Raw genomic sequence first — 23,860 nt, 5'->3', positions numbered from 1 at the left:
GAATTTTGCTGATTTACTAAGTAGTCTCAACAATATGTCCACTTGCTAGATCATTTGATACAAACATTGTATTTGATATATGGTGCAAGTGGTCATGCGGTGGGGCTGGTCAGTGTACAGTCAATTGCGCATTAATTATTCGTGATTATGTATTTCATTATAAGAATTGAATTAAATGTGAGGAAAACAAAACCCAGCAACTGTTTTTGTTATTAAACGTACTCCCCAAGGTCTGTTATTGACAAACGTGATGCAGAAAAGACAATAATGGACTAAAAACAAAAAAAAAAAATATCACACTTCATTTGTAGCAACGTTAACTATCATCATGAAGACTGAGTGGTTCGGTTTTATGACTCATATTTTACCCGGGGCGACTCTTCTACGACAACACAGCTGTTTGCCCCTGGATAGAATGGCAACAATCCACTGCATTGCTGCAAACTGAAGCTCCTCCCAAATTTCTAGAAGGCCAAGACTGGACAGCTTGGTACAAAGTAGCATTTTCTAGGAAACTGTTTCGTAACTGTTTATCAAATCTATTTCCCAACCTCTATTAAGTCAACGAATTCATTTTACATTACAGTAGTCCCACAGCACAGGAGCAAATAAACGGCACAAAACATGTAAACAGAAAAAATCTGATCTTGCGTCAAATTATTCTCGAATTACCTGACACTGTGAAATGTGGCTCTGTTTAATTGAACACAAAACTGATATGGTCACAGAAATGACCAATCCTGTTGCATGAATGGTAATAGGTGCACACACAGGTTTATTGTACCTTCTGCAATATTGTGGAGGAGCGTCGGATTGTTTTCTGTCACTTTATGTCGGTAGTAGCATATAGATTAGATTGTTGAAAAAAACATTCAGGGTTGGAGACTTAACATTTTTCACTATGAGCACAGGGCCCCTAACCTAAAAGTTAGGGTGAACTCGAAGTCGACTTGCAAAGTAACTATTCACGCCACTCATTTTCATTATATTAATGATAAATGGAGGGATTTGATTAACAAATACAGCATAGCACACGAGACGTTCTGTAATACTCATTATAAGCAAAACAGGAGATCGTCTTTTAGGTGTTCAATTAATGGGACTTTAACAGGAATTTATACCAAAAAAGTCAGCTCTTAATGGTGATTTTATATACAACTGGGGAAAATTGGCGATTGGATGTCGCTTCTAACAATCTTTTTTTGGGGTGAAAGCTCGCATGCATTCCGCCAAATACTAAGAGTCATTTGTGAAACTCTTCTTTGCGCATCTCTATTTCAATATTTCCTGACCCCTGGTGGCCAACGTCAGCACACCAGAAGGAGCCCCAAATATGGGATTAGAGGCATTTCTATTCATTTCACGGGGAAAAAATATTTGAGATCCAAGTGTTTGGATTTGCAAGCATGGTCATTGAATTAATTCAATTCTAAAACCAAGGCACCCCTCTATTATTGCCTGGCAAACGCCACGTTTTCCTGAACTGACAGATTGGTTTTAGCATGGTACATAAATTGAAGGTGAAGTATGTCATAGGAGCCCCTCAGCCTTTGATTTTTCTGTCCTTGAGGAAAAAAAACACATGACTCCAAGGCTTTGTTGTTTTTATACATACTGCTGGAGAAATGAGTTTTGGGATTATTAGTTGCTACGTAACCATTTCAAATCCAGGTTTCAAATCCGGAGCCCAAAATAGCCCCGAGTGTGCTGACTGTGACCTCAGCTACAAGAGGAAGAGGAAGAGGTAATAGTGGGTGGGAGCAAAACGCAATTTACTTCGCCTTTAAAAGAAAAAAAAAAGTTTTCTATAAATGAAGCGGTCACATTAACCTCCCCCATTAGTTTTTGTGGAAGTTCAAATTGAATTGTTTAGCAATTATGCAACGCGAGTAGTTTTGGGAACCAAGAAAGCAAGACGATGGCTGCTCACAACCAGACAGTTGTGTACTTATCCGAGCAGGTGGTAGTGTTGTGTTCGTGTGCCATGTCGTTTGTGGGCTCGTCGCTCATTATCGTCACTTACATGACTTTGGCGGATTTGAGGACCACTCCCCGCCAACTGCTCCTCTTCCTCTCGTTGGCCGACTGGCTTTCCGCGGTCTCGTACGCCTTCGGAGTGTGGAGAGTGTTCGACTCTGACTCGCCGGACTGTATCGCTCAAGGAGCGATATCCACCTTCGCCAACACCAGCTCCTTTTTCTGGACGGTGGCCATCGCCGTCTACTTGTATGTGCTCATCGTACAGTCCAGTCAGAGGACTGCTGACAGCCTGGTGCTGGTCTTCCATCTGGTCAGGTAGGTCAAATCACAATCTGCTTGGATCTTTACGACGCCCCAAGGCAGTTTAATTTGGGACATATATAAAATACGTTTTTATCGTATTTTTTTATCACAATACAAACAGGACAATACAAATGTAACACAAACTACATGAACACAACATCCATCTAAAAAGACGAAAAACAGGCATTTGCATTCACACACAAATGGGCATAGACAGGGCATTAGAATAATTACAAAAAAAATCCTCCATTTTATTTGCTTGTTTCAACTTTCTTAAGGCAAAACAAAAAACATTCGGAATAAATTCTAAGCAAGTGTAGTGTACACAGATGGGTGCAATGTAAATGATATTTTCCCATCAACAAAATAATGTTCAAAAAATATAAAACTGCAGACTCAAAAGTCATCCATTCACAAAACATGACATAGGTCGCTTTCTGGAACTTATTATTCATGACAACACTTTTTCTGCAGTCCAAAAACATTGCAAGATAGGGCAAAGAAAAAAACAACTCAAATTCAGATATTTTATTAAGAAGAGGTGGCAAAAATAATTTGTTCTGAGCAAATATTTAGCGCTTTTATTTCCAAACCTCCCATATTAAGAAGGAAAAAAATACTGGATACTGACAAAACTTGTTTTCGTAGCTTTGCTAACTTTGCGAATGGATAAAAAAACAAGCTAAATTAGCTATTAAAAAAATAGATGATACCTAATTTCTCCTAAATAAAACCATGGATGGGGAATATCTTGCGTCTCCTTTCTTTGTCATTAATTTATTCCACCTTATAAGTTCTAAAGATCTCAGACTCGGTCAATCAACGTATCAGCCGTGGTTGACTCTACTACTCTCTATTTACGTCTTTTTTTACTCTGTGTCGTCATCTGTGAAGGGTGAAAAAAGTAATGAGCCTAGTTGGATAAATTAAGAAGTAGAAAGTAAAGAAACAAAAAATGGGGGGGAAACATTTAAAAAACTGTGAAATAGTGAATTTAAATGTTGCAATAATTCATTCAAATGTTATTTGCCTCTTTACAATTTGATTACAGTATTTTCCGGACTATGAAGCGCACATGTATATAAGCAGCAACTCTTTATTGAGAAAAAAGATATACAAGCCGCACCAGGCTATAAGCCATGGGTTTCTACGTTGAAAAAAAATTGTTGTTTACTGCTTGTACAGAGCGATTTTGTACTGTGAATGCACATAAAGGTACAGAAACACATTCTTAAGTTCCTTTTAACAAAGCAACAACTTTGCTAATTAAAACTGAACAGACCCAAGAGAAAGAAAAATCTAGATTTATTTAGCGCCCCTACCGGTGAAAGAAAAATCCACAGAAAGGCTGCAACGTTGTATTAGCCGCATGGTTCAAAATCTAGGAAAGAAAGTAGCGGCTTATAGTCCGGAAAATACGGTCGTCACCTTATATTTCATAGAATAAATACAAATGTTAAATGTATGTATGAATTTATTCAATTATGTTTTCTTATTTTAATGTAGTATTCATAATAATATAGGGGTGTACCGGTTGATCAGCTGGGATCAGGATCGTTGCCAATTTAGTTAAGACTTTTTTTCAAAATATATTTTTCTTAAATCTTGCACTAAACAAATACTCGATATGTTAAACGCACTAAAACTAACATAAAACTAAGCATTTCTCATTAATGCTACAATGTGCAACAGTGAGTACTTAAATTGTAAACCTTCATTCACGTGCCGTGCCTATAAATACCCAGTAGAAAGAGGAAGCGACTTCATATTGGTATATAAATTAAGATAAGTCAACAATTGTGTGTATCACAATCACATGTTCACCCTATGGTGAACAGTATCTTCAGTGAATATTCTAGCTTTGTTGTGACAAATTCTGAGGCCGTCCATTGCATTTGAGGTATCACAACAGAGCTATTCATCTGCGTGTATGAGCAGCACACACAGCTGCCATGAAAATATTTATTTTTAGCTGTTGGAGACAAAAGGTTGAAACATGTACTTATATTTGATATACTGACGACAACTACCACAAAATATTTATGAACCAGGAGCCTGAAGTTAAAGTCTTTCCCGTGGTGTTACATGTACTTGGCTATTGAACCCACACGGCATTTAAAAGTGGAAAAACATTTTCTTTCAAGTGCTGATGTCATTCTCCAACGCTTATTTGTATTTTTTTTTTTTTAACGCTTTTGTGTTATCTAGCTGGGGGGTTCCTCTGGCCATCACGGTTGCAGCCGTGTGCCTCAACAAGATTGGCTACACTGCGTCAGAGGTGTCAGTGGGCTGGTGCTGGGTCAGAATCCACACACCTGACCGTGTCCTCTGGATGCTGCTGACTGGCAAGATTTGGGAATTCTTGGCCTACCTCATCCTCCCTGTCCTCTACATCCTCATCAAGAGACACATCCACACGGCGGTGAGGACCCAAGGGGAAGCTCAACAATGTAGTGTTACTCAGAGGGTTGTTTGTTATAGTTGTCCTACAGAAGTACTGCAATACCTTTCCAGCAAAAATGAAAAGACACCACATATTTTTAGTTCCAGTATCGCTGCGCCGTTTGGCAAATAGCGAAAATGTCTCCCAAAAAGTGTCTACGTACTTGCGAGGCATGTAAGTGATCGGCTCCGTCAATAAGGGATTGGACAACATGCCTATGATGACGCTAGTGCGCACCACGCGTACACATAACGTTTCCATACTGATTGCTTAATTCTCTACCCCCCGTTTAATATACCCACACACACAAACACGTGCGCGTAGCACGTCAATCCCACGTCAGTCTTTGGATTCCACTATTTATACTGATGATCTTGGTCTTTGTTTTGTATTTTGTTGGGTACTACACGCAGCATGCAGTCCTTTCCGAGTATCGTCCACTCTTGGCCAATAGGACACCATCATACTCTTTCTCCTCCATGGCTGACATGAAGCTGACTCTCATCCCTATTATCTTCATCATGTTGCGTATTTGGAGCACCATCCGCTTCATTCTGTTGCTGGTTGGATCCCCGGCGAGACAGAACCCTGCGCTGGTGATGCTACATGTGAGTGGAGATGAGGTTTCAATAATTCTGATGTTCCAAGGCCACAGTTTATTGCTAAGTTGCATATCGGCATATTCTGTATTTTTCTATCCACAATTCACCATTTCTTTTTCCATTAAATTAGTTCAGAATTTTCTTTATTTGCGATTGAAGCACTGTGAAGTGTGAGCTGTCACTCCACAGTATGGTAACCGAGCCATGCTGAAAATTATTGTAAAAAAATAGATTAATTGACACCACTTCAAATGTTTACAGTTCTTTCTATTAATAATTTAAACTCTAAATATACCATGAAATTATGATCCCAAATCAGATTACGTTATGCCCAAAATCAAGCAAATTCCCAAATGAAAGGAAACTCCACCAATGCGCACATGTAGACTGGGCCGGCACGTAAATGCGATCCTTGCAAACTGTTTAAAATTAAGAACTTTTTATGACATTTTTACTTGAATTGTCTTCTGTGATCCCACAACAGGGTATTGGCAACACGTCGCAGGGAGCGGCCAACTGCATCATGTTTGTGTTTTTCACCGCCCCTGTCCGCATGCGCCTCTTTGCTTCGCTCTGCTGCTGCCGTGCGAGCTCACTGGAGCGGCAGAAAGCACAGGACGACACTTGCGGGCTGTCTCCAGGACTTCATACCTCAAATCAAAGAAGTGATATTCACACTGACAGGTGACACTCGATTGTACAGAAAATGGACTTACTTTACTAAGTGTATGTTACATCTATATGTTGGGAAATTTACAGTTACCAGCACATTATATGTCGTCAGAAAAATCATCTCACCCTTAAGTTGATGTTCCTCCAAGATGAATGAATTTGTCATGTACCTCATGGACTAAACTTATGGAGTTCATCAAACTGTACATATGATCCAGATTCAGTTGTTTGACGTATTTTTTGGGGTGAAAAATGTGTGAATGCTCTTGGATATGTCATAGAAATATGCAGGATTACCACACTGTACCTTAATTGTCGCTGTTATTAAATGTAATCATGAGCGTCATGAAAGAAAGCCGCACTAATAAACTCAATGTTGTCACGCAATAATCACTTCCTTTGTGTTGCCAAACAACAAGGAGGAGAATAGATAAAACACCGCCTCCAAAGTGGAACGTAATCTGATCTGAGATGTTGGTTGGCTTCTTTCAAAATATTTTTCCTACAAGATATCATGTAGCATCAAATAATCTCTTTCATAGTACAACTGCCACAATCGTTGCACCTTTAGTTACAATACAGGGAGTGTTGTGACATTTTACCAAAGCAGGGAACCTGTCCTCATCTGTTTACTGACAAACTGAAATGTTTTTGTGATCTTTATGAAGCTCGAAGATTTCAAAAGTTGGTGCAAAGCCCCAGTAATAGCGAAGTATTTATTGGTGTGGTACTTCTAGACTGAGAGACTAACAACTTTTTATTTTGGGAAGTTGTGCATTTTAGCTTGGGTTGTTAGTGGAAAACACAGTCGTCACTGCTCGTGTATGACTGACATACATTGCGGTGCCATTTTATTTTTTTATGAATACAAGTAAACAACTCGACAATTTACTCAAGAAATAATTGTGATTTAAAAAGAATTCTTTTTTGTAAAAGAGGCGTTTTGAAAATAAAGAAAAAACATGAAAAAAAAACATTCACATTGGGACAACAAAAAAGACTGAGCTCTAAACAAGGAAATTACTTAAAGGCTTTTTTGCATTTAATACCTACAATTCTATATATTGGCAATCTTTTTCTATTTATTATTTCAATTTTAGTGGCACTGTTGACAAGCATGATGCTGCAGTCAGATGACTATTCCACTGATGTCACTGGCAGTGATGTGTTTGTCCTTTGTTTTGCAAACCCTGCATTTTCTTGCCTAATGATGTTACAAAATTGCGTTGATGTGTCACAGTGATTAATATTATCGCTGGTGTCAGCATGGCCAGGCTGTATGACCGATCATCACATGTCGCCCTTCCTCCTTGAAACCAGAGCCTTTCTTTACTGTGAAGCCTCACTTCTCCATTGACTGATGTTTGCTCATGTTAGCTCAACTTGGCATCAGCCTTAAAACATACCAATGTGGGCTTTAAACCCACTGGACTCAGTGACCTTTAGAAAAAAACTAAATGGCCACTTCTTGGTACGAGAAAGCATTGTCTGTTGCAGATCTGCAATCTTAATTGTGCCAAGGTACATATTTTGTACACTGTTCTTTGAATCAAGTTGTGAAGTGGAACAGTGTTATTTGATTTATTTGACAATATCCTCCTTTGATCTCTGTCGCATTTCTGGAGGTGCCACCATGTGAAAAGAGGAGCGAGGAAGTTGCAATTAGAGAAATAAGATGAGCCCTCAATATGCCGGGATGCTACGATCTTACACCTTAGTGCCTTCTTGTTAAACAGTACGTCCAGATGTGATTACAGTACATGACTGCAGTCCTATAAGATCCAAATCAAAGCCCATTACCGTCTGATAAAGACAGCAATAATGGAACAAAAACAGCAAGCTGGAACCCACCTATATTAACGACTCGAGTAACAGTGCCGAACATGGCCTAATGGAAGCAATCATCCACGTGACGACTGGCTGCCAGTCACCACCAACATGCCAGAAAGAAATGGAGAAGTGAGGATGCTTAATGCGGATGAGGATCCTTTATTTGATTTTTTTTGTCCTTGAGGGCCGTCAAGTATTGTGTTAGGTGCGGGGACAAATTCATTGGTTGTGTCAGCTTTGAGTCTTGGCTGACATTGAAGGCACTCCAACGTGTGCAGACACTTCAAGCAGGGATTTTAGTCAGCTGGCTTGCTGCCCACTTAATTCATTAAAACTAAAAGAGGCGCACAACAAATATGGTCGTACCATTTATTTTCTAATTGCAAGGCATACTTTCTCTATATAGGATGTGGCTACCAGCCATCTTAATCTTATCCTTTATAGCCAAAATCCTTATGCCTAATACCTTTAGACCTTAACCGAAAGACGTGAACTGTTGTTTAAACTTTCTTTACAGTTTTCTTGATGTCAGGCAAGATTGTAGAACCATTCTGCATGGTAGTGCATGTGGGTATTAAAATAACCCGTGTATTATATTCCTCACAATGACACAGAACTACATGTTCACCTTCCTAAAATAATGGCCCAAGACATTTTTCTCCTGGAAAGACAAGAAACTGAACCAAATATTGAATATGATATATTTATTCGTTTTATTTCAGGGGTAGAATTTCATGACCTGTTCAGCTAATGTTTATAGAAAATGAATGGATGGCTCCTCGTGATGATAATTAAAAAGTATCCAGTTTCAAAAGTAAAACGAAAAAATGTCTTTCCAAATGTTTTAATGAATAATTATTTAATTAAAAAAAGTACTAAAAAATATATTTTAGTTCCATTTATGCTTGAGTGTTTCAACAAAAAGATAATTATAAATTTTCTTTGGAATTAGCATACGCAGTTGGACATGTTATATCAGGGGTGGGCAAACCTTTTGATTGGCGGGCCACAATGAGTTCTAAAATTTGACAGAGGGGCCGGACCAGGAGTTTAATTTTAAATGAAAGTGAACAAAAGCATTCCAACAATTTTTGAAAAACCACAGTATTTAGAAAATAAAACATTAACAAGGTTTATTCATTTAATTTTTTTCAAGTTCGGCGGGCCAGATTAAAACATTTAACGGGCCGCATGTGGCCCCTGGGCCGTACTTTGTCCACACCTGTGTTATACAGAAAACATTGAAACCATGTAAATGAGGCAACGATCCATCTTTGCCACTTTTGCAGGTTCAATTGCAATTTTTATTCATTTAGTAGACGTGCCTCCAGTATATTGCGCTACAAACGATTCATCTACAAGCGAGTGAGTGAGCACTGTCAGCAACATGAAAGCAATAAACAAATCACAGCTATTCGCTGTGAGGATGACACGTTCAAAGGGCAGGCAGAAGGCACAAGTGCAACTTACCAAAGTGCACTTTTTCTTATTCGTGTGTGCGAGACACAAACAACCATGGTTGACACCGAGGAAAGGGCAAACCCTGAGAGGAGTGGGGTGAGTGTTATGCATCCCATTAATCCAAGTACTCAAAACTTAAATCTTGATGAATAATGTAGGAAACATTCCTCTTTCTTCTGTAGAGCTTAACCGTGGTCCTGGCACTGGCCACACTCATAACTACATTTGGCTCATCTTTCCAGTATGGATACAATGTGGCTGTCATCAACTCTCCAGCACCGGTAACCTTGCAAGAAACACACAAGCACACGCACACTTTTTTGGTAGTGCATTTCTACCCTGAGTTCTGTCTCATTCCCGCACCAGTTCATGCAGCACTTTTACAACGTCACCTTCCTCGAGCGTTACTCTGAGCCAATGGGGGAAGACCTGTTAACTCTGCTGTGGTCTCTGTCCGTGTCTATGTACCCACTGGGAGGCTTGTTTGGCTCTCTCATGGTGGCCCCACTGGTCAACAAACTGGGAAGGTAATCATGTACGTGAGACACCATTACAATGTAATGAGATCTAATACGAGGGTTGGAACAGATGACTTTTTCTTTTATTAGAAACACCCTTCGTCCATAATTCTGATTTAGTTCCATTATCCTGTATCTTTCTTTCCGGTACATGAATTGTTAATGTAAACCATAACCAATGTAACCGTTTTATCACAACAACAACAAGCCACATACCCAAAAGTCACCTAGTCAATCACTTTTTTCTTGTTCAATGGTCTAAATAATATTTCATGTGCAATGTTTTATGCCTGTGGTGTCCAACATGTGACACGGGGATGGGTGGTGAGCGACCCATCTGACTGACTGTCTGTTCTTCAAAGAATAAGGCAGCAAATGGCAGTGAAACAAACTGCATGTTACTTTGAAGTAGGCACATATGTACTAGGTACCGGTAGTGTTTACTGGTAATTGTTATGCCTGCCAGTATATGGCACTGGCATACAGATAGAGTTACAGACAAAGATCCAGTATTTGCCACAAATAATATTTTTCCGACCATTAAGTGAAATTGTAATATTTCATGCAGCAAATCTGATGATCTCTCACACTAATGTGCTGCTGAAAATGTTTATATATAGTGAATAGATCACAGCAAACCCACCAGCCTGCTCTTGTATTGGACCTTATTACACACTGCAGGAGTACCTAATGCTGTGTCCCGTTAGTGTGCATGCCACCTGAATCACACTCAATGCAAATTGTATTTGTGTGACCTGACAGAAAGGGAACCCTCCTTTTCAACAATACCTTTTCCATTGTCCCCGCGTTGATGATGGGAGTCAGTGAGCTGTTTAAGTCCTATGAGATCATTGTTGTTGCTCGCTTCATAGTGGGCATCTGTGCAGGTCTGACATATTGAACAAAATAAAGGCCAGAGGAAGAATAATTTCAATGTATCTTAGGTTTCCTGTCATTTTCTGCAGGTCTTTCATCTAATGTGGTACCAATGTACCTGGGAGAACTTGCTCCCAAAAACCTGAGAGGAGCCATTGGGATCGTACCGCAGCTCTTCATCACCATTGGCATCCTCAGTGCCCAAGTGCTGGGAATCAGAAACATACTGGGCAACAGCACAGGTTAACACTACTACGACATAAATTCACTACTATATATGTCAAATATATATTATGCGGTGGTTGTGTAGTTCTGCGGTCAAAATACACTTAACATTTCCTTGTAATATTTTGTGGTTGACTTCACTTAAGCGAGTGGTTTTATCGTATGGTCTCACTCTCACATTGAAAGGTTAAAAAGGCACCTCAATATAATGTGATGTCACGCTATTAACGATTAACGATTTTTTAGCAGCATTTTGGACCACCTAGAGACGCTTGAGGGAGGGCTGGCTGACTCCAAAATAAAATATGAAAATAATCCAAGATTGTTTCAGCAAGTAAATAGTCTAGTATGTTTACTCCTCTGATTGGTTGAGTTTGATATGCATACCAAAAGACTGTCTTACATATCTTAACATAGAACCCCCCAGGGGCAAAAAAATACAATGAAACTGCAGGGGCCCCAAAATTGAACCCTGTGGAACACCATCTGAAAGTGGGGCAGAGATGGGGTTAGCAAACAATGGTAACGCAAAAGGTTATGTCTGCCAAATTGGATCTAAACCACTCTAGAGTGTGATCACTAATGCCTACCTTGTGCTGCAGGTAAACAAACAGAATATTGTGGTCCACTGTCCTGAACGCTGTCGTCAGGACCAACAATACAAGACACACTTTAGTCTCCAGTGTCATTAGCCAGGAAGATGTCATTAAAAACTCATGACAGGGGCTGACTCTGTGCTATGCATCATCTTAAAACCTGACTGGAAAACCTCCATGATGTTATGTTAACCAAAAAATGATTTCAACCGAGTATGCAAAACGTTTGACACTATCCTGAGTCAAAACTAACTTGGTTCCTATATTTGTTCAGGTTGGACACTCCTCCTGGGCATTACTGGTATCCCTGCCTTGATTGAGCTCATGCTGCTGCCCTTCTTCCCAGAGAGCCCTAGGTACACGCTCATCCAGAGGGGTGACGAGACCGCAGCAAAGAAAGGTGATTTGCGAATGTGAAGTTAGTTTGACATGACAAGGTTTTAGGGTCCATCTTCCCTTAGCGTTACAGCGCCTGCGTGGCAGGGACAACGTGAGTGAAGAGCTTTCTGAGATGCGTCTGGAAGACCAGTCGGAGAGGGTAGAGGGTCGCTTGTCCGTGCTGTCCCTACTTTCCCAGCGCTCCCTTCGCTGGCAGCTGGTCTCCATCATCGTAATGAACATGGGCCAGCAGCTGTCGGGGGTGAATGCGGTGAGATCTGCTTTGTCCTCTTCATCTGTACAATGTACAGGACAAAACAAGGAATGTTTGGGAGCTCTCGTAGAATTCCATCAGTGCTTAATCCGTCTTTTTATTTTTTTATTTAGTTTCCCGTCTGTTGTCAATATTCAGCAAAACAGGCGTCCGTCAATCATGGATGCAAAGCTCACCCCCTCTCCAATAGTGTTGGTTGACCCAGCCTCATAAAGACCAATTTTTCTTGTAAAGTATGGCTTGAAAATAAATTAGCCAATCATGTTTGACATTATCCTCCCCTGTAAGACAGTTTTTTTGGTGTGCATATCAAACTCAACCAATCGGAGGACTATTTACGAGCTGAACCAATCTTGGGACGAAAAACTCCTGACGTCGTTCTGAGACTTCACAAAGGCGCAGAGTGGTGATTCTGAAATCTGATTCCTTTCACTCCGGACACTGAACGCGTTGAGCAGATTACATTTACATGGCAACACATAGAAGCTGAAACGTGATTGGACAAAAAAGAAATTAAGACACAAATGATTGGAAGCTCTGCAAACAAGACACAGTCTATGAAATGTAGACAAAAGACTGTTCGAAACATATTATTAGCATTTCGTGTCTGAGCTTCTGATTGTGTTTGGGCCAGCAGAGAAGGCCTTGAAAACCCTTACTCCCCACCATTGGCAATCCTAGTCCACAGATGGTGGAGAAGTCCTCTTCTTGAATTTTTTTTTTCTTTTTTTTTTGATAGGTAAGAGTCGCAAATACAGAAGCAATTGATTTTTGCGATTCCCGGCAGAGCTTGTTCTAATAGCAAGACCCGCTTCACTTTATGTAAACGGACATCAGCTGTTACACTTCTGCTCATGTCGAAACCTCTACCCTCTCTCCTAGATCTACTACTATGCCGACAGCATATATGCCACTGCAGGGGTCGCGGAGAATGACATCCAGTATGTCACAGTTGGAACTGGTGCCGTTAATGTCCTCATGACGGTAGCGGCTGTAGGTATCCGCATTTGAGTCGAGAGCTGTAGTTCTTAAAGGAAAATTATGTTAATTGGGAATTTGTAACGCTAGGTCTTCATCGTTGAAGCCTCAGGACGACGGCTCCTACTCCTCTGTGGGTTTGGAATTTGCTGTGGCGCATGTATCCTGCTGACAGTTGCTCTCACTTTCCAGGTTTGATGGGACTGGCGAAGGCCCTTCAGCTTATGTTACTCTGCTGCCCTCTAGTGGTCATTGTCAAAATTACTTGAGTTGTTTGGTGTGATGCTCATCTTTCTTATTTTTTAAATTGCAATTTTTCGAACAAAACAGTGGAGCATCACATTTGCAACACCTAATAATTTACATAAATTGAAGATCGACTTACTTGCTATCAATTTTTTTCCACGTTATATTTTACAATACCATAGTTATGAATGTTAAAATCTTAATTAAATCATTTCACTGTTAATAAATTTTGAAGATAGCTCATAACCTGCTTGTTATAACAGGAAAGGGTGACATGGATGCCCTATATCAGCATCACGTGTGTCATCATCTACATCACCGGTCATGCCATCGGACCCAGTGAGTGTGGACATGCATTTTTATTCATTTGCTTTTTCCAAATGGACAGCTTCACTGTGACCTTGAGGACTTTGGCCAGCTGTCTCAAATGTTCCAAATTGGCAGGTCCCATCCCTTATGTGGTGACCACTGAGATGTTCCGGCAATCAGCCAGGCCCGCTGCCTTCATGGTGGCAGGCTCTGTCCACTGGCTCTCCAACTTCACTGTCGGCCTGCTATTCCCTTTTATGGAGGTCAGTTGCACCACCTGAGTCTCATGCTCCACTGATCACAACATACGGTATCTAAATTCTCGTAACAGGCATATCCAATGGTATGAATGTCTAAAGTTACATAGAATGAATGTTTCTCAAACGTACTCCAAGAACCATCTCAAAAAATACTTAAAGGGATACTTTATTAATTTAGCAATTTTCCTCAGTGAAAAGTTACAATTTTGCTTACAGTGAATTTGATACTGTCATTATTTTTCTTGTACAATTACAAAATTTAAAACATATTTATTTCACATTTATTTCAGAGAAGCCTGGGCTCCTACAGCTTTATCATTTTTTCCTTTATTTGTCTGGCCACGCTGAGCTACATCTTGCTCTTGGTCCCCGAGACCAAGAGCAAGACCTTCCTGGAGATCTGCCAGATGTTTGCCAAGAGGAACCGAGTGGAGCTCAAGCTGGGCGATGGCGATGCGCCACTGAAAGGGAGCAAAGAAAACCTGCAGGATGTGAAGGTCACCGCCTTTTGAAGACACCAACAGATCTTTTACATAAGAGGAAGTCCTCACTTTGGGCGTCAGGGGAATCGCATAACACTGCATGTTCTTCTACTTGGGCTTTTAATGAATTTTTGAACAGTTTCTTTTGTAGAAAAATGAAAAAAAAATGGCAAATGATACAATCCACTGCTCGAGGCATGAATGGACAGAGAAGTCACTTTATTCCCATTACAAAGATGATGAATACAAGGATGAAGCACTAGTTGATGTTAAATACGAGGTGTGACCGAAAAGAAACTGTCAGCCATGGCTCACTGCCTTTGTGACTATTCTGCGTCTCAATTTCATGAATCGCTAGTGTGGCTGCCAGAGTCTCGTTTCTTTGTATTGTCACACCTTGTACGTACTGATGTACTTTTCGATCCTTTAATACAATGCAAACAAGCGTCCAAAGCCCCCAAGTCACCATTGGTATACATTAATCCTCTGCATGGTCATATTTTTGGAGGGAACCTCTCTGCTGTTATTTGCAGAAAAATTCCCCCATTCTCATTTGTTGCCAGGGTTAGGCTTAGGCGGCACTATCGCCCCTCAGAAATCGATGTAGCCCCAGTTAATCCCCTCAAGCATGTTATTTAGCATTCTAAAATATAGTTCTAATTCACTTTCCTTGCCCTCCACTGTATACGTGAAACTTCCCTTTACCCACGAGTATATGTTGCCCTTTTTTTGTGTTTATAATGCACAAAAAAATGCAACTGAAACCCTGTCTAACTAAAAAAATAAAAATAAAATTACCCCAAGGAAGTAAATTGAAGGGTTACATGTTGATTGATAAGCGAGTTTTGCACGTCGGGGAGGAGCTGTGTTTAGTCTGGGTTTTTAGTGGAATTTAGGAAGGTTTTCACACTGTAAGCCATTTTTATGGAGGATGAGTTGGAAATATTAAACTGTTTTGGCATAGTAGTTTGTGGTATATTTATATTTTAAACGAATATAGGCAATTCAAAATATTTGGGGGAGGGCATTAATTACTCACAGTTTTTGGCTATTTGTGGTATTGAATGAGATAAGAATGTTTCAGGAGCATCTGTACTGACTGTCCAGCTGCACCCCATCATACAGACCAAGTTTGGTGGTCCCCCAACTGAACACATTTCCCTGCACCGTGCTGTTCCTCTCACATGACATTTGGTCCCGGATATTTGCTGTGGTCAGCACATAGTCCCACACATTCACGTCGGTCAGCTTTCCTGCAAAAGAGTCGGTGTTGGAGATGCCCAGCAATCCATCCTGGTTGTTGCCCAGGATGAACACCCCGCCAGGAATGATCGTGTAACCACTTTTTAGGTAGCGTTGCTCTCCCACCAAGCCGTTGACCCATAGCTTCACGCCGCCAGTGCGGGACGTCCACGTGATGCAGTAGTTGACCCAGCTGTCGGACATCATTTTGTACGGGAGGTTGACAAACTCATTGCCGATCCACAGGCCCACCTCCTTGGTGTCTCTGTCGTCGGTGACAGAGATCATCATCTCGTTGTTGACGCCGTCGATGGCGTAGGAGATAACGTTCTGCGCCCCTTCCATTTCAGCCAAGATGTGCATACAGATGGTGAAGGAATCGAGATCCATTGGATGGCTGATGTGTGCCTTCGCGTAACTACCCAAATTCTCAGGCTGGAAAGTCAGCACCAGCGGGAACAAAGCTTGGCGTTCTGATGAAGACAGAGAACGACATCTCCTCTGTTTTTACAGGTACCGATTCTCACTGTTGGATGTTGGAACAGTTTCCGAACCGTTACAGAGTCACGGCGTTTGAAAAATCTCACAAGTCGCCACGAAACAAAAATATCACCAAAGTATAACAATTAAAATAATGATTTTGTCTCAGTTCACTCACAAATGTACTTCAAAAGTATTGTACATTTCCAATATTTTCAGCAATCATACGTCACTTTATGTGCTAGAAAGGGGAAATAAATGAGCTCACCATATTTGCTTGGGCGTGAAACAGGTCGTCCGCCTAAGTACACACATACAACATACAGTCGAATAATGAAGACTTAAATAAGAGATTTGGATTCAGGCCTGTTCGACTTGTTACACGACCGAGACGTCACTCACCTGAGTACATGTGCTTCCCGAGAGACATTATCATGCCTTCGATTTTCTGCAGCTTGGATTCTATTTCATCTTGTCGGCAGAACGCTGGTGAAGTGAATGAACACGACTTAGATTTGTCTCAGACTATTTTTAAACGACACAGTCATCAAGTACACAGTACATGAAATACACACATCCTTTCCCAAGTCGAGGAAGGAAAGATGACTCCACCACTCTGTCGTTGAGAGGCTGAGCAATGCGGTAGTCATTCCACAGGGTCTTATTATCTATGTCCATCAGTGTGCTCTCTAGCTTTCTGATCTGGATGCAAGAAAGGCAAATCAAGGCAGCTTTATTTTTACAACACATTTTATACCCAAGGTAACTCAATGAGCTTCGCTGTGTAACATTTAAATTCAAATTGTATGTAAATAGGACAATTAAAAACTAAAGCATTTTAGACTTAAAAGGGAGAGATATTTAAAAAAAAAAAAAAAAGTAGTTGACTAAAATAACTTAGAGCGCAACAGCATGATTTGGGGAAAATGCTCCATAATACCTTAATTATAAGTTTGAGAAAGAAAAGCATAGTTTTTCACCTGGATTTAGAAGCATTTACACTTGGCAAGCTTCAGTTCTGTTGGTTTTATGTATTTTGCATGCAGCATAACAGTTAAATGCTGATGCACCATGTTTGCTATGAACTCTGGGCTCCACTAATTGAGCTGATTATGCTGACCTCAGAACCGCACTGGGTTTATATTCCATGAGCATTTCTTTAATGTATTCAGAACCTGTACCAGCCAATGATTTATAGACCAGGAGCATCATTTTAAAATCTATTCTACAGCTGACTGGTAGTCCTGAGGACTGGAATAATATGTTCCCATCTATTTGTGCCAGTCAGTCAGAAGACCATTACAGTAATAGTTGACAAAAGATACAATTTCAGATTGAGGGAGCCTGTGACTTTTTCACCAAACCTGTATTGAAGCATTGTAAGAAAATATTCTAAAAGATTACATTCAAATGTGTTGTACTTAAATACAAGTGAACTATATTTGAAGCATATTTAAACAAGTTTAAGTCACTGTGCCCAGCACAGTTTGAACATTTATTTCAGTGATTCTTTTCACATACCACTAGAGGGCTCCCTTGAGTAGTGTCAAACTTCAGTCCTGGAGGGCTGATTTCTTGCATGTTTTCCATCTCATTCAAATGATCAGCTCATCAGCAAGCTCCGAAGGAGCCTGATAAGTATCCTGCTCATGTGAATCAGGTGTGTTGCAGCCGGGGGAGATGGAAAACATGCAGGAAAGCCACCCTCCGGGACCAGAGTTTGATGACACCTGTGCGTCTAGTAGGTACCTGGTTATGCGAAAGAGTGATGGGTGTATCGAACACCGTCCAGAGGATGCTCTCGTAGCAGGGCGGTGTGGTGAGGGAGCCCTGATACCTGAAGAAATGGTTGAGGTTCTCAGGGAGCATGGAGCGCACGTCGAGGCTGGAAATGTTCATGGACTGACCTGCCACGAGTCATTTAGAGCACATGGGACAAATCGGATAATGGATGGATAGGACTCAATGTCGGAGATTCCAAATGATACTCACCTGCATATTTGATTTTGGCAAGGTTGGATATGAAGTCACTGTAGTAGGTGTTCTCAAAATGCCCATCCTAAAATTGGAGAAAAAAAAACCCATCACAGGGCACATAAAGACAAACAACCATTCACAGTTATATTCACACCTCTGGACATTTTAGAGACAAATTCAAATGATCTGAACATGCATGTTTTTGGAATATAGGAAAAAGCCAAAGGATTCTGAGAAAATCCACGCAAGCGCGAGGAGAATATGTAGATTCTATATCAGAAGGCCAGAGGCGAGATTTAATTCCTTAAAGTCAGAACAGTGAGGCAGATGTCCTGACCACAAACTGCCCAGCGTAGGAGGTGAGAGAGACAAACAATATAGTAGCAGGAAAAGTAATTTTGTGGCCCTGCTTTTAATGTGTGGGTCCATAACAGCTGTGTGTATGCATGAACAGCGACCTTTTCAAGTCAAGATTACCTCGGTCTCTTTTTAAACACACACATTATCAGCTGGTCTTTGTTCTCCACTATAATTATTTCTAATTATTACCAACCACTCCTCAGCCTGGGCCTCTTGGAACTCATATCACAAGGGATGATAAAGTCTCTGTTGCCATAGCGTCAGCACATTCTTTGGGTAACAATCTTTCAACGACTCTATTAGGTTTATATTAGCTTACCTCTCTAAAGATGTTGATATCATATATTGAAATTAATAATAAGAATGGCAGGACAATGACTGAGATGTGATTATGTGCAGACGCAAAAGAATACATACATCGTAAAAAAAGGCGAGGACTGCCAGCCCGTCTGGTTTATCTTTGGCTTCTGTAAAGCTCTTGTACTTGTCTGAATTGTAATGGACAACATGGAGCTGAAAGACAAGGAGGAACAGGCAACAAAATAACAAGCGACCTCCTGTGTGAGTACATAAGAAAATGTAACTTAATTAATAATATTAATAAAATAATTCATTCCAATGTTATTTATAATTAACTCAATATTTGTATGTAATCCTTTAATAAAATAAATGGAAAAAAAAGTTCAATAACTATATGTTTTATGTATTGTAATACAAATTAATTAACATATTATTTAATGCGATATGAAGGTTGTTTTTTTTTCCGGAAATAACGGTGTGCTACATTAACTAAAAGAGCAGGTCGTACTTTGTCCCACCGCATCTGCATAGGCACTGTCACTTTGACAAATTGATGTTTTTGCAGCTTGCAGGATGTTTGCCTTTCACATCTCAGCGCTGTCGCCACTGAAGCGTGTGCTGCACAACGCTGCCGTCTGCCCATCACTACTCTTGATGGAGGAAAACTGCGTTTGAAAATTTTATTTGGTCTACCTCTGCCATGTAGCGGATGCCATCGATGGTGTGCTCCGCTCCACTTGCCTCCAGGTCCCAGCCACCCCAGTGGAGATGCATCTGGACAGCCGTGTATTTTCCGGGCATACCCTTTGTGATCTTCATGGTGGGCGGCAGGTCAATTTGGACTGATGGGAAACACCACGTTAAGCTATGAAGATAACAACAACAGATGCAAACAGAAGGGGCACCAAGTGTGGGTCGTGCAAAGGTTTTAACTTAATTTGTTTAGCTACACCACAAACTTTCAATCAAGGTGCAACCATACACTAAAAGTGGGAATAATGCATTTCCAGATGTTATTGAGAGGAAAGCATGGACTTTTGTCATTCAGAAGCAGAATTCTCCTATGAGCTCATCACGCGCAACTGCTTTATCGACTTACCTGAGTGTCCATTGTTGGACATGAGAAAAGTCCCTTTCTGAGCATCATATCCGCTAAGCTCCAGCTGCAAGATATCCGGATTGTGTCTCACGCTGCGCCTTTGGATGTCTATTGGGGACTGTTTCTTACCCCCACATGCTGGGTACTTGGTCGCCCAGTGCATCTGGTCCAAAGCGCCCTCTGTGTCAACATCAAATGTTAGTCACAAATGTTTGAAATTTCTGTTACGTATGTCATAAAGTTGTCGCGTTTCATCCGGGACAAATGACACCGCGACTTTTATGTTCATGTGGTGAAATATGGCATTTGGAATATGTAGAACAGGCAAAAGCAGCAGTAACGTGTGGTTCTGCCCTTGTTTACTTTATGTAGAATACATCGAGAAAGTCTTGAAATTTCAATTTTCCATATTTTGCTGATAATTGATGACTAGAAATCATTTTGTGCCTCATAATTCTAACAAAGTGCAGCATTATAAAAATATGTTATACATTTTTTTGTGTGCAAATTTATTAGAAATAAAAAAATTAATAGAAATATCATACATACGCATTCACAGCCTTTGCCATGAAGCTCAGAGTGTAGATCTGGTGGCTCTTGTCCCGTGTAACCAAATCAAATGTGACAGCCTTGTGAATGTTTTAAATTTTTTGTGTATTTATAGAAAAAAATACTTTTTCAAATTCTTGTATGCAAATCAAATCCCGGGAGTGCTGACCCAGTCATCAAGTATGAAATCTAACATCCAAGAATATTCATGTGTCAGCATTTCTACACAGCTACCTCACAGTTATGTAGCAGGTGGGGCAAGTCTACATAAAAGTCACCCACCAAATTTTTCAGCGCATGATTTGGCTTGGGGATTAGAATAGGTGGAAGATCCAGAGCCACTGTTAAGTTTCTAACAATGTTACCAGCTGTATTAGTTAGCAGATTTAAATGAACTGGATTTACGATTGTTTTTTTTTTGTTGTTTTTTTTTGTTTTTTTTTAAATTGAGCCATGGCTCAGACAATTATTTTTTGTTGTATGAGTTACGTGATTGCGAAGATCAAAACAAGCAGCACTTTGGTAGATAATGAAAAATGTTTATATTAAAAAGGGACCAAGTGTTCTCTGTTTATTAACACTCCGAGTGAAGGTTAAATGTAAAACATAACAAAAATAATTACACAATCAAACCGCATTCACTTTGTCTTGCAGTGTTCTGACTCTGTATGGAATGTATATTTGAACACAAGTAGCACATACAGACAGGACATACGACAATATTTACAGGCATATATATTTTATCCTCTGCTGAAAAAAATATCAATGTACATCTATACATAGCGTTTAATTTCCAAATTTACATTTAATAAGTCCAAATGCCCCCTGGTGGCCACAATGCATACACCAGGAGGAGCAGCACAATGCCTATTGAAGTATCATGGCCTACAGAGTATTTAATTATTTCGTTTTTATTCAAAGATGTTATTGCTACATGTTTTTGAAAGGTATAATATTCGAGAGTGCTAATTTTATTATTAAAAAGACATTACATTTCGTTTTGTCAAGTCACAAATCATCAAGACGGTGACTCAAGTCGACTTGAGTCTAAGTTGTTATGACTCACCGATTTTGATAAAAGCAAGCCACAGAAAAGTTTTAGACACCTTTGAATTATTTTAAATGTTATTTGGTCTGAATGCATAATCTGTATTATTTTAAATGTTATTTGGTCTGAATGCATAATCTGTCTGCTTTATATAGTATGCCAAATCATCAAAGGATTCATCAGGGAGTGACTGTATGTGTAAAGGGTGGGATATTTGATCTCTTCTTTTCTCCCATTGAGATTAACCAAGTTAAGGTCACAAGCAGGACTTGCCCAATTTATGTTGGTGCAACTCATCATCATTTCCCAGCAGTGTTGCAAATTGGAAACCGTATTGTTGCTATTCATATTCTGTATCTGAGGAGTCAATAATGGTAGGATTATGATTATGGTCATTATTGTGTTTGTAATAAAAATTAAAATATAACATAATAATAATAATAATTTATTATTATTATTATTTCATTATTATAATTATCATTAAGAAATGCCATTTTCGTTATTTTAATCATTATTATTACTATTATTCAATATCTATCTCAACGTTCAGGCTTTACGCATCCATTTCGGCGGTATGTTAGGTAACCCAGCTCAAGCCCATCCGCCCTCCTACCTTCAACTTTAGCTCTAAAGTGGATATGCCAAGTGACAACAGCCCACCTGTGTATGTCCAGTGTATGTCGTCATGGGGCATCCCTCCGGCGACAACACCGACCCAAAAAACGGCGAAGAACACGCAGTCTCGGAGCATCGCTGCGTCTGGGCTAACTTTGAGTGCGACTGTGACACCTCGAACGAGGACTGCGCTCCACTTTTCAAGTGAGAGGATTAAGGGAAGTGCTTGAACCTCTCCAGAAAACGCCCACCGGCAGGCAGGCCCCCACTGAAGGGACTGCGCGAAGTGAGAGTTGAATTATCCCATCATAATATTGCAACACGTGATTTAATGGGTATTGTATTTTAATTTAATTGTATCTTAATTTGAGGATTACATGTGTTTTGTATTTATTATTTGTAACATACTCCAATATTGTGTTGTGAGTATATATTCACTTATTTTTATCCTGCTTGGTTCCTTCTTTATTTGTGGTTTTTGGTACATTCCATTTTATGAGCGCAGGAGAAAAGAGAGAGAGGTGAATTTGAGTGAGCCTGGTTTGAAGAAAGACTCAACGAAATGTGTCCTGCCGTTTCGGTTTTCTTTAGCAAAGAAAACGCCAGAAGAAATACATATAACCTATACATATAAATAATACATATAAAAGTTTGCCATATCGCATCCTCCAAAAACAACGTAGAACAACTTGTAACAGTTAGAATACTATTAGAATAAAAAGATATGTATGATGACGCTGATTCATCCATTCTGCGAACCGCTTATTCCCAAAGCTCTAGACAAGGCTTTCACAATGTACGAAACCAATTCATTATAATAAAGAGATTAATCGTTAATCAGGTGAACTGGTCTAATCTTTTCAAAGTGCTGGTCGGTTAGTTAGTTGGTTGGGGTTACTCAACACTAAATTGTGCCCAATTGAAATATTTTTGCACTATGTAAAAAAGGAAAAGGCTGTCAAGCGTGTCCCGGCCTCCCACTCCAGTTTTATTAGACTTGGAAGTTAATTTGAGCGCCTTGCATTTAAAATCCAGCAAAATGTACAACACAGGCTATATACAGTAAATAGAGAGAGTTGGAGAGGTTTCGAGCATTCCTTTATAATATCCAGCCATTATCCAAGCCGTTTCTCGTCACGAGGGTCGTGGGTGTGTTGGAACGTATCCCAGCTGTCTACCGGTTGCCGGGTGCACACCCTGGACTGGTTGCCAGCCAATCACAGGGCACACAAAGGCCACTCGCTAGGGACAATTTAGAGCATCCAATCAGTGTTTGGAATGATGGAGGAAACCAGAGGACCCGGAGAAATTCCATGCAGGCAGACAGCCTGGAATCGAACCCTGCACCTTTGGACTGTGAGGTGGACATGTTCCCCAGTTGCCCACAGTTCCGTCCTCCTAACAAACAGTTTGGGCTCAGAGACTCCTTAACAGGAGGTGTTTTTTTTTCCTAATCCTAAAACCAATTCAACATAACTAACAGTAGTTTGCCAAAGGAACTTGGGATATTATCATATTTTTGGTAGAAAAAGTTGAAATGCTATTAGAAACAAGTCATATTTTTTCATCAAAGACCATATGACAATATTTAAGTCAAAGTTTTACAAGGGAAGAAATTCACTTTAACGTTACTTCAATAATTATGCAAGGCATAATATTTTATTTTACTTTAATAAGTGGATTTAAGAAATACAAGGAGGCGTAATTGGCAATTGGTTGATTTTTGTTATTATTTTTTTGGGGACATGCCACGTAAG

General features: G+C 40.0%; 3 protein-coding genes across 4 annotated transcripts; 2 read left to right on the top strand and 1 right to left on the bottom strand.

Annotated features, from left to right (window-relative positions):
- The first annotated feature begins 1,693 nt into the window (after positions 1-1,693).
- On the top strand, positions 1,694-6,390 carry gpr157 (G protein-coupled receptor 157). The gene is made up of 4 exons (XM_088290999.1): positions 1,694-2,295; positions 4,492-4,705; positions 5,140-5,334; positions 5,813-6,390. Exons 1-4 carry the CDS (start codon positions 1,919-1,921, stop codon positions 6,014-6,016), a joined length of 990 nt encoding a protein of 329 aa, XP_088147125.1. The 5' UTR covers positions 1,694-1,918; the 3' UTR covers positions 6,017-6,390.
- A 2,671-nt stretch (positions 6,391-9,061) lies between these two features.
- Positions 9,062-16,099, top strand: slc2a5 (solute carrier family 2 member 5). 2 transcript variants are annotated; one of them, XM_088291599.1, is made up of 11 exons: positions 9,062-9,572; positions 9,658-9,818; positions 10,572-10,696; positions 10,775-10,927; positions 11,781-11,906; positions 11,968-12,155; positions 13,041-13,151; positions 13,227-13,328; positions 13,646-13,721; positions 13,827-13,954; positions 14,242-16,099. In XM_088291599.1, the coding sequence occupies exons 2-11, from the start codon at positions 9,661-9,663 to the stop codon at positions 14,461-14,463; spliced, it is 1,389 nt and encodes a 462-aa protein (XP_088147725.1). In that variant the 5' UTR covers positions 9,062-9,572; positions 9,658-9,660; the 3' UTR covers positions 14,464-16,099. The 2 variants fall into 2 exon arrangements, with proteins under 2 accessions (XP_088147725.1, XP_088147726.1); XM_088291600.1 differs by lacking the exon at positions 9,062-9,572 and having other exon boundaries at positions 9,683-9,826.
- Positions 14,638-22,295, bottom strand: ca6 (carbonic anhydrase 6). The gene is made up of 10 exons (XM_088291598.1): positions 22,149-22,295; positions 19,892-20,071; positions 19,486-19,634; positions 18,910-19,005; positions 18,148-18,214; positions 17,905-18,062; positions 16,731-16,857; positions 16,558-16,641; positions 16,424-16,456; positions 14,638-16,148 (listed from the first exon to the last, which is right to left on the bottom strand). Exons 1-10 carry the CDS (start codon positions 22,237-22,239, stop codon positions 15,514-15,516), a joined length of 1,620 nt encoding a protein of 539 aa, XP_088147724.1. The 5' UTR covers positions 22,240-22,295; the 3' UTR covers positions 14,638-15,513.
- Between the last annotated feature and the right edge of the window lie 1,565 nt (positions 22,296-23,860).

This window comes from Idiotropiscis lumnitzeri, chromosome 3 (assembly GCF_059441095.1).
Source record: "Idiotropiscis lumnitzeri isolate Australia: NSW breed Sydney's pygmy pipehorse chromosome 3, RoL_Ilum_1.0, whole genome shotgun sequence".
In the NCBI taxonomy this organism is placed as follows: Eukaryota; Metazoa; Chordata; class Actinopteri; order Syngnathiformes; family Syngnathidae; genus Idiotropiscis; species Idiotropiscis lumnitzeri.
Note: the sequence above shows the minus strand (reverse complement) of the source record. Positions and strands in the feature narration are given on the sequence as shown.

Excerpts from the sequence above, each read along its gene's own strand:
- gpr157 (XM_088290999.1), top strand. The coding sequence starts at position 1,919 with ATGGCTGCTCACAACCAGACAGTTGTGTACTTATCCGAGCAGGTGGTA. Across the intron at positions 4,706-5,139 it reads AGAGACACATCCACACGGCG|CATGCAGTCCTTTCCGAGTA; the intron begins GTGAGGACCCAA and ends TACTACACGCAG. Across the intron at positions 5,335-5,812 it reads CTGCGCTGGTGATGCTACAT|GGTATTGGCAACACGTCGCA; the intron begins GTGAGTGGAGAT and ends ATCCCACAACAG.
- slc2a5 (XM_088291599.1), top strand. The coding sequence starts at position 9,661 with ATGCAGCACTTTTACAACGTCACCTTCCTCGAGCGTTACTCTGAGCCA. Across the intron at positions 13,329-13,645 it reads CAGTTGCTCTCACTTTCCAG|GAAAGGGTGACATGGATGCC; the intron begins GTTTGATGGGAC and ends TTGTTATAACAG. Across the intron at positions 13,722-13,826 it reads CGGTCATGCCATCGGACCCA|GTCCCATCCCTTATGTGGTG; the intron begins GTGAGTGTGGAC and ends CCAAATTGGCAG.
- ca6 (XM_088291598.1), bottom strand. The coding sequence starts at position 22,239 with ATGCTCCGAGACTGCGTGTTCTTCGCCGTTTTTTGGGTCGGTGTTGTC. Across the intron at positions 19,006-19,485 it reads GCATCCGCTACATGGCAGAG|CTCCATGTTGTCCATTACAA; the intron begins GTAGACCAAATA and ends CTTGTCTTTCAG. Across the intron at positions 18,063-18,147 it reads TGCCAAAATCAAATATGCAG|GTCAGTCCATGAACATTTCC; the intron begins GTGAGTATCATT and ends GACTCGTGGCAG.